Source organism: Vigna angularis, chromosome 7 (assembly GCF_016808095.1).
Source record: "Vigna angularis cultivar LongXiaoDou No.4 chromosome 7, ASM1680809v1, whole genome shotgun sequence".
Taxonomy (NCBI): Eukaryota; Viridiplantae; Streptophyta; class Magnoliopsida; order Fabales; family Fabaceae; genus Vigna; species Vigna angularis.
In genome coordinates this window covers 25,611,837-25,624,923 of record NC_068976.1, presented here as the reverse complement: position 1 = coordinate 25,624,923, position 13,087 = coordinate 25,611,837, and the positions used below count along the sequence as shown (strand labels likewise).

At 41.9% G+C, this 13,087-nt stretch overlaps 1 protein-coding gene across 1 annotated transcript; it reads right to left on the bottom strand.

Annotated features, from left to right (window-relative positions):
• Nucleotides 1-7,417: 7,417 nt before the first annotated feature.
• LOC108336588 (uncharacterized) lies at nt 7,418-9,358 on the bottom strand. Its single transcript, XM_052880706.1, has 4 exons — nt 9,097-9,358; nt 8,360-8,993; nt 7,877-8,279; nt 7,418-7,798 (listed from the first exon to the last, which is right to left on the bottom strand). The coding sequence occupies exons 1-4, from the start codon at nt 9,356-9,358 to the stop codon at nt 7,418-7,420; spliced, it is 1,680 nt and encodes a 559-aa protein (XP_052736666.1).
• Between the last annotated feature and the right edge of the window lie 3,729 nt (nt 9,359-13,087).

The following is a 13,087-nucleotide window of genomic DNA, read 5'->3' as shown; positions in this document are numbered from 1 at the left end:
TTAACTCGAGCCCAAGAGTTGATGACACAGCAGGCGAATAAAAAGAGGAGGCCAGCGGATATTAAGGTGGATGATTGGGTCTATCTTAAGATCAGACCTCATAGGTAGTCTTCCATGCTAGTGAGACTGCATCCAAAGCTGTCAGCCCGTTATTTTGGGTCGTTTCAAGTGGTGCAACAAGTGGGAGCAGTGGCTTTTAGACTCAGATTGCCAGAATCTGCTAGGATCCACTCAGTGTTTCATGTATCCCAACTGAAAAAGGCAATAGGCGACAAGACGGTGGAGAAGGACTTACCTTCTGAACTGCAGGGAGAAGGCCCAACATACTGCCCTGTGAGGATTCTGGACAGCAGGCAAGTGCAACAAGGAGATGAGCTGTTAAAGCAAGTTCTGGTGGAGTGGCACGAAGGAGGAAAAGAGGGTGCAACCTGGGAAGACAGGATCACCATCCAGGATCAATATCCTGACTTCAACCTTGAGGACAAGGTTGCTGAAAAAGAGGAAGGCAATGTTAGGAGGTTGAAAGTATACGAGAGACGTAAGAAACGTGAATAGCCTAGGCTGTCTTGGCCGGGCTGCATTGTCGGTGTTAGACCGTTATTAGTCTATGAGAGAAGAAAGAAACATAGTTAGTTGATCTAACTGTTTGGGCAGTTAGGGGGAGCGGGGAAAAGCTTTTGAACTTGTATAAATAGTTGTGATTAGTTTGGGGGAGGAATCCTTTTGGCCTTATTGAATTGTTGATCAGGACTCATTGTCCTGAGGGGGAGAGGTTAAGCTCTCTGTATTCTTTCTGTTGATTGAAAGCGAATAAAAGAAGCATTTCTTTGTCGGAGTGTGTGTTTGAAGAGTAAGGAGTGAGTTTTTCCTAGGTTCTTAGATAAAGAACCTAACATTTGGTCCGACCTGCCGGATCCAAAAGGAAGAGAGAATCAGTGATGGACGGACAGTCATCGGAGGATAGGTTGGATAACCTGGAGATAACGGTGGAAGGAATTAAAGAGGAAACGGCGGCGATAAGGAGAGACATTCAACAGATGATGAGGATGATGAGCGGAGGCCCGAATAATCACGGAGGAGGGTCGGAAAAGGGAAGTACGTCCGTGAATGACAATCACGAGCATCGCGACAGTGGGGGAGTGCATCAGAATTGGAGGAAGAGGGTGGAATTACCTGGGTTTGATGGGCAAGAGCTGCACAGTTGGATCAATCGCCCACAACGACAATGATTCGCGGAGAAATGGAGTGACCCACCGTTAATAGGTCGGGAGGAGTGGACGGGAGTGCGGTGAATCGAAGAGAAGGGCCGTTGCCGGCGACGGGCCATAGAGGCGGAAATGCTGGGGGTGGCGATAATCGAGGGAGAATGGTTCAAAATTTGCCCTATCCGGAATTCTTGAAAAGACGAGAGGAGGGACGATGCTTCCGGTGCGGCGGCCCCTTCGCTCCAGGACACCGCTACTTGGAGAAAGGTTTGAGAGTACTCTTGTTGGCAGAAGACGAGGAGGATGTGGTTATCGAAGGTGGATCCCCGGAGGGGGATTGCATGGAAGTGTCGGCGTGCTCGGCGGAAGGGATGACGTCGCCGACAACTATGAAGCTCGCAGGGAGAATCGGAGAGAAGCCAGTGCTAATTCTCATTGATAGCGGGGCTAGCCATAATTTCGTGAGCCGACGTGTGGTAGAGGAGATGAGACTTCCGGTGACCGACACGACGCCATACGCGGTGAGTCTCAGGGACGGACGACGGAGGATGTCAAGAGGGCGTTGTGAGGGGGTACCGATCAACATGGGGGAAACTACGGTGGTGGCAGACCTTTACGTCTTCGAGCTGGGTGGAGTAGATGTTATACTGGGAATTGCATGGTTGGCAACGTTGGGAGAGGTGATTATCAATTGGAGGGAGATGTCTATGATATATACCATGGGAGGCAAGAGGATTAGAGTGCAGGGGACCCAGCTCTGGCCCGACAGCTAGTGGAACCCCAGGAACTGAAGAAGGTAGTGGATGCTGACTCATGGTTCCTTGTGTGGGAAGTGGGGCAGCTGGAAAAGCAGAGAGACGACACGTGTCCAGGAGAGCTCACGAGGGAACAACAGACCGAATTGAAGGCTGTGTTACAGACCCACTGCGAGGTATTTCAGGAGCGAGAAGGCTTGCCTCCGATACGTGATTTGGAGCATCGGATTGTCCTTAAGAAGGGTGAGTATCCCGTCAACGTGAGGCCATACAGATATTCTTATTTTATGAAGGAGGAGATAGAGAAGCAAGTTGCGGATATGTTGAAGGTGGGGATTATTCGTCCCAGCAGAAGCCCATACTCCAGTCCAGTTATCCTAGTGAAAAAGAAGAATGGTAGCTGGCGATTCTGCGTCGATTACCGAGCACTTAACAAGGAAACTATCCCCGATCAGTGCCCCATTCCTGTGATAGAGGAGTTGTTGGACGAGCTGCGTGGCGCCAAATACTTTTCTAAGATAGATTTGAAGGCCGGGTATCATCAAATCTGAATGGGAGAGGAAGATATCCCGAAAACGGCGTTCCGCACCCATCAGGGTCACTTCGAATTTTTGGTGATGCCCTTTGGGCTCACCAACGCCCCAGCAACTTTCCAGAACGCCATGAACAACCTGCTGCAGCCCTTCCTCAGGCGATTTGTACTAGTTTTTTTCGATGATATCCTCGTGTATAGTCGGACATGGGGAGATCACCTTGAACAGCTGGGCTCAGTGTTGCAGTTACTGGGACAGTAGGAATGGGTAGCCAACCAAAGTAAATGCGAGTTTGGGAAGCAACAAATTGGCTACTTAGGACACGTAATATCTGAAAGATGAGTGGAGATGGACACGGAGAAGGTGCAGGCGGTGTTAGGATGGGGAGAACCAAGGAATTTAAAGGCTTTGAGGGGGTTTCTAGGCCTCACGGGTTATATCGCCGATTTGTGAAGGGATATGGGAGAATGGCCAAACCTCTGACAGACTTGCTAAAAAAGGGGAGTTTTGAGTGGTCATCAGCAGCACAAACGACCATGGAGAATTTGAAAACAGCCATAACCACGGCACCAGTTTTGACTCTTCCAAATTTTAACCAAGAGTTTCAGCTGGAATGTGATGCCTCAAGAATAGGTGTGGGAGCAGTACTCATGCAGAATAAGAAACCTATTGCTTTCTTCAGTAAAGCGTTATCGGTGGGATCTCTGAGTAAGTCAGTATATGAAAATGAACTTATTGCTTTGGTAATGGCCATTCAACACTGGAGGCCCTACTTATTGGGACGGCGGTTTGTGGTATATACCGATCAACGCAGTTTGAAATACTTGCTGGAACAACGAATCACAACCCACAGCCAGCAGAATTGGATTGCTAAGCTCATGGGTTATGATTTTGACATCGTATACAAGGTGGGGAGCTCAAACAAAGTGGCTGATGCCCTCTCGAGGAAAGGGGAAGGAGTTACGGAAGATATGGAGCTGCAAGCCATCTCACGGCCTTATTGGTATGATTTCCGCAAGGTGTTGAAAGAAGTTGAGGAAGATGAAGCACTAAAAAAGGTGGTTCAGGAGCTTAAGGAGGACCCAAATGTCACACACCATATACTCTGGAGAATGGACGACTCCATTATAGAGGAAGGTTGGTGCTATCTGCTACATCTAGTTGGATTCCCAAATTATTGGCCGAATTCCATGTGACCAGCACAGGCGGACATTCAGGAGTGTTCAGGACGTATAGGAGGCTGGCACAGTCCTTATACTAGGGGGAATGAAGAAAACTGTGACAGACTTCGTTGCTGGATGCGTAATATGCCAGCAACATAAATATATGGCAGCATCACCATAGGGTCTACTCCAACCTCTGCCTATTCCTCAGGCAGTGTGGGAAGAGGTGAGCATCGATTTCATTGTCAAATTACCAAAATCTCACAGTTACGATGCAATTTTAGTGGTGGTGAACAGATTGAGTAAATATGGACATTTTATAGCATTAAAACATCCCTATTCAGCAAGAACAGTGGCGGAGGTTTTTGTTCAAGAGGTGGTTAGGTTGCATGGGATTCCGGTGTCTATTGTGAGTGACAGGGACCCCCTGTTCCTCAGTATATTCTGGAAAGAATTGTTTAAAATGCAAGGAACACAATTGAAGATGAGTACGGCATATCATCCCGAGACTGACGGACAAACGGAGGTCTTGAACCGCATTGTAGAAGGATATTTGAGGTGTTTCTGCTCTGAGCAGCCCAAAAACTGGAGAATGATGTTATCGTGGCTGAATACTGGTACAACACCAGCTACCAGGGCGCTGCGAAGTGCTCTCCATTCGAGATTGTTTATGGTAGGGCACCCCCATCATTGAGCAGGTTTATTCCAGGGGAGACAGCGGTGGAAACGGTGGCTCAAGACTTAATAACCCGGGATGAGGCTCTGCGACAATTGAAATTCCATTTACGTAGGGCACATGATATGATGGTGGGCCAGGCAAATAAAAAAAAATGAGAGAGGTAGACATTCAAGTGGGGGATTGGGTCTACTTAAAAATCAGACCCCACATGCAATCTTCTATGCCTGTAAGGTTACATCCAAAACTTGCAGCTCGGTATTATGGACCATTCCAAGTGATTCAGCAAATTGGGAAGGTCGCCTATCGTTTACAGTTACTTGAAACAGCCAGGATACACCCTGTTTTTCACGTTTCCCAGTTAAAAAAAGCGGTGGGGGAGAAAAGGATAGAAAGGGAGCTGCCTGCAGAGTTACAGGCTGATGGACCCAGTTATTGGCCAGTGAAAGTTCTAGAAAGGAGAACCAGACAGCAGGGTGGTGAGACTATGCACCAAGTATTAGTGGAGTGGCATGAAGGAGGAAGAGATGGAGCAACTTGGGAAGACGTGGAAACGATGCAGGATCAATATCCAGAATTCAACCTTGGGGACAAGGTTGCTGAAGGAGGGGGAGTAATGTTAGACCGTTATTAGTCTATGAGAGAAGAAAGAAACATAGTTAGTTGGTCTAACTGTTTGGGCAGTTAGGGGGAGCGGGGAAAAGCTTTTGAACTTGTATAAATAGTTGTGATTAGTTTGGGGGAGGGATCTTTTTGGCCTTATTGAATTGTTGATCAGGACTCATAGTCTTGAGGGGGAGAGGTTAAGCTGATGGACGAACGCTCGAGGAGAGGTCGATTGAAGCTGCGCGAACACGAACCGGACCTCCTCGAAGCTTCTCCGACGAAGAATACGCAGCGGAATGTTGAAAATGATGATGAGAACACGAGATCGAATATTGACTCGAAGGAAAACTAAACTCGTGCTCTATTCGGACCAAAAAACCCTAGACTGATCGATGGAACCCTAGAAAAGGGGAAAACACAAAATGAACCGATTAATCGGTTCAAAATGAAGATTGAACGGTGGAAAATGGTTTGAATCGGGAAACAAGGTTTTTAATCGGTGGAAAAGGTTTTGATCGGAGCAAAGAAGGGTTTAATTGGTGGAAATCGAAAACAAATGGTGAGAATGGCAGGAAAAGACAAAATGATGAAGAAACCCTAGGTTTAGATGTGGTCAGGAGATGCGGAAAGAGAAAATGCAAATCTGAGAAGAAAATGTGAGTGTAGAAGCTTACTGTGATGAAAGCAGAAGGCTCGCGAGGATGAGCTCTCGAGAGATAAATGGACGCGAGACGTGGTGGCAGTGAAATGAAGAAGGTGTGGCGAGGCTTTGCGCGAGAGAAAGGAAGACGCGTGGCTAAGGAGCGCTGACGCCACTGAAGCGGATTGAAGTAACGGTGATGATGTGTGATGAGAGAGAAGCACGGTGGAAATGGAAAATGAAAGTGAGAGAGGTGCTTGGAAGGTGGCTAGAGGGAGTCTTTGGACTCTCTAGCCTGACTTTCAAGAGAGAATTGTTTCTATTTCAGAAAACTTAATTCTCATTAATCTCAAAAGTAACAATACAATAGAGGAGCTGGGTATTTATAGTAACCCATGCTCCTTAAGAGCTAAACTATAAAAGGTAAAAATACCAAAGGAGGACTACGTCAAGTACGATTCCATCATAAGCTCTCTGTATTCTTTATGTTGATTGAAAGTGAATAAAAGAAGCATTTCTTTGTCGGAGTGTGTGTTTGAAGAGTAAGGAGTGAGTTTTTCCTAGGTTCTTGGATAAAGAACCTAACAGTTGGGTTGCTGTGCTTAGGATGTCTTGGCCAGGCTGCATTGCCGAGTTGTCGAGCTTAGGATGTCTTGGTCGGACTGCATTGCCGGGTTGCCGAGTTTAGGATGTCTTGGCTGGGCTGCATTACTAGGTTGTTGAGCTTAGGATGTCTTGACCGAGCTGCATGGTTGGATGGTCGAGCTTAGATCGGGAAATACCTTCATATAAATAGTTTTAGAATAAACGTTTTGGGGAGTTTTTGATTAATTGTGAATTCTAACAGGAATTGTTATCCTGTGGGGGAGGTTAGGCTCTCTTTGTCTCTGTTATACTACATTCTGGGTTATTGTTAAAAAAAGGAGGAGGTTATTAATCAGTTGATAGTGTGTGTTTGGTGTATTCTGTGACTGGTTATGAAGGTTTCTTGAGAAGAAACCTATCATATCCACATCTATGATAGAGATGATTGTTGAAGATAATTATATTCACGGCCCACCAAATAACATTACTTTCACAAAATTGGAGCATTTAAAATTGGAATACTTACCAAGGCTCACAAAGTTTTGCCAAGAAAGTTACAACTTCAAATTTCCATCATTGCAAACAGTAGAGGTGATTGGATGTCCCAATTTGAAGTCTTCTGGTCATGTAAACTTCACAACCATAGCACAACTTGAATGGAGAGGTAAAAATGGTCGAAAGGATGATGAGCTTAATAATCTGTTCAACGAAAAGGTATATTGTAAGGACCTCATTTTTTTAAGTGGTGGGGACACCCACTTCTTGCATTATTAGAGTGCAATTATTGGGGGAGGGAGAAAAGGAGAGGGTCGCATTTTTGGCACCAGGGAGAGCAGCCCACAAGTAAGGAACCCATTCTTTCTCGCTCTAAAACTTCATCTCCAAAATTCTCTCGCTTCTCTCTAGAATTCCAGCACCTTGAACCATAGGAATTCAATTCTGATGCTACCTTGGCCTCCGCGGAGTAGATGGCTTCATTTCAACCGAACGTTTTCGTCAAGGTTGTCAAACTCGAGAGTTTACGTAAACTCGTGAGAGTCCAGTAAACTCGACTCGTAAACTCGACTCGTAAACTCGACTCGTAAACTCGACTCGTAAACTCGTAAGAGTTTACTTTGTATGAAAAAAATATAAATAACATTCTAATTCAAATAAGATAACAAAATTATATAAATTGAAATACATAAGTTCATAGAAATATTATTCATAAAGATATAATGTAAAATATAAATTGAAATGTCAAAGTCTCTATGCCTAATCCTCTAATCCTCTAATAATGGCATCATCATCTCCATCATCATCATCATCATCTAACTCTTCCTCTAATGAATGTTGTGCTTGTGCATCCTCATTATTCTCAAATGTTATGTTATCAAGATCAAGAGCATCTAAAACAGGATCTGTTGTTGCTCCATCTAAGTGAACATTTTCACTATCATTTTCACCTTCAACTTGATCAATCTCAACAACATCATCTGTCTCTTCAGCTATACATTCATCATCTGATTCTATGTCATCAAATGGAAGAGTTATAGTTTTTCGAATCTGTCTACTTTTCAGCTTGGAGTTATACATCACATAAACTAAATCATTCATCTTTTTTTGATGTAAACGATTCCTTCTCTTTGTATGAACCTAAAATGAAAGATAATATTTTTAGTGAAGATATAAACATAATAAAGGAATTTATAAATTAAAAATAATTTAAATTACCATTTCAAATGAACTCCAATTACGCTCACATCCAGAAGAACTACAAGTCAAGCTTATAATTCGAATAGCAAATCTCTTCAACTTTGGAGTTCCATCACCAAACATGTCCCACCATTCCCCAGGATTTAACTCTTTCCTACACTCTTTTGCATCTTCCATTCCAAACAGGCCTCTAGCATTATGAAATTCAACAATTTGTAAATTAATTTTTCTTCTTTCTGCCATATCTGGTATCAATCTTCTCATGCAAAAATACAATCCTTCTTTCACCTCTCCACCATCATCAGATCTAAAGTTAGGTTCATAGTGGAAATGAGGGTTTAGAAAATAGGCAGCTGCATGCAAAGGCCTATGAAGCTGATTATCCCATCGAGCATTAATTATTCTCCAAACCTCTTCATAACTACATCAATCATGCTATATCAGAAATAATCTAACACATAAGTAATTAAACATTGAATGAGTAAAAGTTTGAAAATTTACCTCTTTTTGATATTGTTAAAGTTAGACCTAATCTTCTCTTTTGCACAGTCCATCTCTTCATAAATGAAACCCATTGCAGGTTTTACATCTGAGTCCACTAATCTTAAGACAACCATGAGAGGGGCAGCAGCTTTCAAGCATATGGAGACATTCTTCCAAAATCGGCTATCTAATACTACATGTGCTACTTTTCTCCCCTCTTGTGAAGTTCCAAACTTGCTTGTCTTCCATTCCTCAGAGCTGAACATGGTCAACAACGATGCCTTCAATTCATGAAGACAAGCAAGAGTTAAATAAGCCGTGGCAAATCTAGTCACACCCGGTTTTATAAGGTCTCTACCTTTAGTAAACTTTTTCAATAAGGAAATCAACATTGATCTCCCATAAATGTAAGTTGTAATTTTTCTTCCCTTCTTAATGGTCAATTCATGGACCTTCAAATTTTTTTCAAAATCTTCGAATATCAAATCAATGCAATGTGCTGCACATGGAGTCCAATACAATTTTTCCCTCTTTTGCATCAACAACTCTTCGGCTGCCTTGAAATTTGCAGCATTATCAGTGACAACTTGAACAACATTTTCTTCTCCAACAAACTCGACAACATCATCCAACATTTTGAAAACTTTATCAGCTGTTTTTGAAATGTCTGAAGTGTCAAGTGAATAAAGGAAAACCGTCCCTCTAGGACTATTCACCAAGAAGTTGCAAATAGAGTCTTTTTCTATCCGTCCAACCATCAGACATAATTGTACATCCAGTTTTCTTCCACTCCTCCTTATATTCCTCAAGATTTGCATCTGTTTTCTTCACAGCTTGTTTCAAGAGCTTCTCTCTAATATCATGATAAGATGGTGGTTTGTATCCAACTCCATACTTACCAATCATTTCACACATCTTTGCAAATGCTGGATTTCTAATTACATTGAAAGGAATGGCACTGGTGTAAAAGAATTCAGCAACTTGAGCATCAACTTCTTCTTTGTATCCTTTTTTCATCATTTGATTTATAGTTGCTTGAACTCCCCCTTACTAGTAGTAGCAACTTTTTCTTTTCCTTTAAAACCGAATACCTTGTGTCCTCCTTCAAAATTTTCACTTTCTTCCTCGTCTTCACCGATATTTATCTTTCTTTTCTTTAATGAAGCATTCTTAGCTTCTGCAACTACTTTTATCATCAAATTTTTTATTTCATCCGGAACAGAAGCACAAGGCTCAGAATCTTCTCTAGTTCCAGCAAGATGATGCTTAAATCTAAATATGCCTCCACTTACAATCTTTGAGCAATAGTTGCATTTCACTTTTCTTCCATTACCATTAACATCAAATCCATGTTTCCATCCAATATCAGATCGGTTTCCTGGAGCATTTTTACTTCTACTTCTACTAACTGATGAAGATACACTTGGATTAACTTCTCCTGAATTTGATGCGTTTCCCGACATAGTGAGGTAAGCTTTTTCACTACAAATATAAAAAATAAAATGTTCAAAAGTTTAAAAATATTGTGGCAGCATGGTTTTTTAACAATGCAGTATGCAACACTTTATTTTTGAAAAAAATAGGTTTAATAGGTTCGGAGGTCCCTATATTTGTGGGATCGTTTCAATTGGGTCCTCCAATTTTGAAAGTGATCAATTTGGTCCCTAATTTAACAAAATTGAGTCAATAATACCCTTTCCGTTAAATGCAATGGACGTCATTAACTTTTTAAACATGTGGTATGTTGAAGCATCCTTCAAATAAAACTGTGCCACCTGCAAATAAAAGGATGCCTCAACATGCCACATGTTTAAAAAGTTAACGCCGTCCATTATATTTAACGGAAAGGGTATTATTGACTCAATTTTGTTAAATTAGGGACCAAATTGATCACTTTCAAAATTGGAGGACCCAATTGAAACGAACCCACAAATATAGGGACCTCCGAACCTATTAAACCAAACAAATAAAAGGAATGATGTTGTAAAGTGGTGCAGTGCCCGTAACATACTATTATGTTGCAGCTGGAAAACAAAACAATATTTAAAATACGTGTTGTTGTTGCATACCAATGAACCCCACATAAAATTATTAAAAAAATATTTGCTGTAGTACAGTGCCTGTAACATCAACTTTACTTAAAATCAATAAAATATTATAAGTTGCAGTGCCCGTGAACTCAACTTTACTTAAAATCAATAAAATATTACAAGTTGCAGTGCCCGTGACGTGAACCCAAAGTATTGCAGTGCCATAAAAATGTTTAAAAAATATGTTGTTGGCCCGTGACATCAACTCAACTTAAAATCAATAAAAAAAATCATGTTGCAATGCCTGTGAGTGCCAGAAAGTGTTTAAAATATATGTGAGGGAGGCAAGGTCGAACGTGATAGAGGGTTTGCACTTACAGAACGATGAGAACGAAGGTGCGACAGAGGCAAGGTCGAACGTTGAGATCGACAGCGCGACGGAGGCTGAGTTCGAAAGTCGAGATCGACGACGTGGCGGACTGCGAACCTAATGGACGAGAAAGCGACGAAAGGCGAGATCGAACGAGATAGAATGCGAGAGTGCGAGAAAGAAGATGAACAGTGAGTGAATCTTTTATAAATCCTAATCTGATGCGTCCTAAAAACGTAGCCGTTTTGCGTTTTCAAATTTTTTTTCCAAACTCGCAAAATCGGAACCAAAATCGCGATTTTAGACGAGTTTAGCGAGTCAACAACCGAGTCTACCGATCCTACTCTAAAAACGAGTTTGCTTACGAGTTTGGATTTATTTCCTTGATTGTTGAGATAATGTGTGTTTGCTGCAAATCTGGACCGAAGGGGATGAAAATGGGGTTTCTGGGTTTTTCTGGAATCTGGTGCGATTCTGCAAAATTCTGCTGAACGCGCGTACGTCCAATTTTGGTGAGTCAAAATTGGACGTTCGTCCAATTTTCTCGACCAATTAGTGGTTGGCCAAAATAATATGAGCGTTCGGTTTTGTATTCTCATGTAACGAGCGTTAGCGTTCGTCCTTGAGTTAGTAAAATATTAGACGTTCGTCAAAATATTATCCAGTGAATTAGAGATGTTAGGCGTTCGTACTTAGTTTAGTATTCTCATTGTACAGATTGTGAGCGTTCGTTTTCAATTTGGTATTTTAGGTTACAACCTTGAGCGTTCGTCCCTAAATTGGTATCTACAAGAAGTAATCTTGAGCGTTCGGTATTGGGTATTAGTGATTGCAGTCGTTCGTCCTTAATATGGATTCTTAGGTTTGAATCTTGAACGTTCGGTTTTGGTGGATTAATGAGCGTTCGGTCTTAAGTTGCTTATTCTTAAGTTTTGGATCTCGAACGATCGGTTTTGGGGTATTAGCGATTAAATGAGCGTTCGGTAGTTAGTTTCTGCTGATCGGTTAAGTATTGATTTTAGTACCGTTCGAATAGGTGTTGATCCAGTACCAATTGATGATGTTATTCTGCAGTGATCCTTCGTAGGGAGCGTTCGGTTTTAAATTGATATTCGTAAGTGTAATCTTGAACGTTCGGCCTTAAGTTGATACTATTAAGTTTGGATCTTTAGCGTTCGGTTTTGGTGTAAAATTGGGGTTTCTGAGTTTTCTGGAATCTGGTGGATTCTGCAGAATTCTGCAGAACGCGCGTACGTCCAATTTTGGTGAGTCAAAATTGGACGTTCGTCCAATTTGCTCGACCAATTAGTGGTCGGCCAAAATAGTACGAGCGTTAGGTTTTGGTGTTCTAAGGTAACGAGCGTTCGCGTTCGTCCTTAAGTAAAGTTAGTAATATATTAGACGTTCGTCCAAACCGTATACAGTGAATTAGTGATTTTAGGCGTCCGTCCTTAATTAAGTATTTTCATGAAGCAATCTGTAGCGTTCGGTTTGATGAATCAGTGATTATAGCGTTCGTCCTTATAGTGTTAGGATAAATGGGTTTCAAGCTTAGCGTTCGTACTTATAGTGTTAGGATAAATGGGTTTCAAGCTTAGCGTTCGTCCTTATAGTGTTAGGATAAATGGGTTTCAAGCTTAGTGTTCGTCCTTATAGTGTTAAGTTAAATGGTTTTCAAGCTTAGCGTTCGTCCTTATAGTGTTCGGTTAAATGGGCTTCGACCTTAGCGTTCAGTCTTATAGTATTCTGTCTCATAACGATCGTTTATAGGGAATGATCTTTATTGATGATGTTGTTATGAGGTAACGATCGTTTATGGGGAGTGATCGATCTTGACATTTGTTCTGAGGTAGTGATCGATTAATAAGTGATGATCAGTCGTGATGATGCATGATTCAGGTAATGATCATTCATAGGTAGCGCTCGGTTTGGATGATGCTTGTCTCAGGTAAGGATCGTTAATAGTTAGTGGTCGTTCGTAGGGAACGTCCGGTCTCCATGATGTTGCCCTCAGATAGTGCTCGTTAGAGGTAGTGTTCGGTGAGATTTGATCTTTGAACGTTCGTTCCAATAGTGTTCAAAATAATAGTATTTGTTCTAGTAGAGTTCTTTGTCTTAGCGTGAAGCCTAAGTGCTTGATCTTAGCGTTCGATCTTTTGGTGTTCGACCTAGTGGTATCCGGTCTAATAGCGTTAGGTGTTTAGCGTCGAGGCTAAGTGATCAATCTTAACGTTCTTGTAAACAATATTCGATATAATATGGAGTTCTTTGTTTTAGCGTTCGACCCAATAACATTTAATCAAATAGCGTTCGGCCTAATGGTGTTCGATCTGGTGTTCGGTTTTG

Coding starts and splice junctions, on each gene's coding strand:
- LOC108336588 (XM_052880706.1), bottom strand. CDS start 9,358: ATGAAAAAAGGATACAAAGAAGAAGTTGATGCTCAAGTTGCTGAATTC. Junction 8,994..9,096: donor ATGTACAATTATGTCTGATG/GTTGGACGGATA, acceptor TTTCAAAAACAG/CTGATAAAGTTTTCAAAATG. Junction 8,280..8,359: donor TTTAACAATATCAAAAAGAG/GTAAATTTTCAA, acceptor TGATTGATGTAG/TTATGAAGAGGTTTGGAGAA.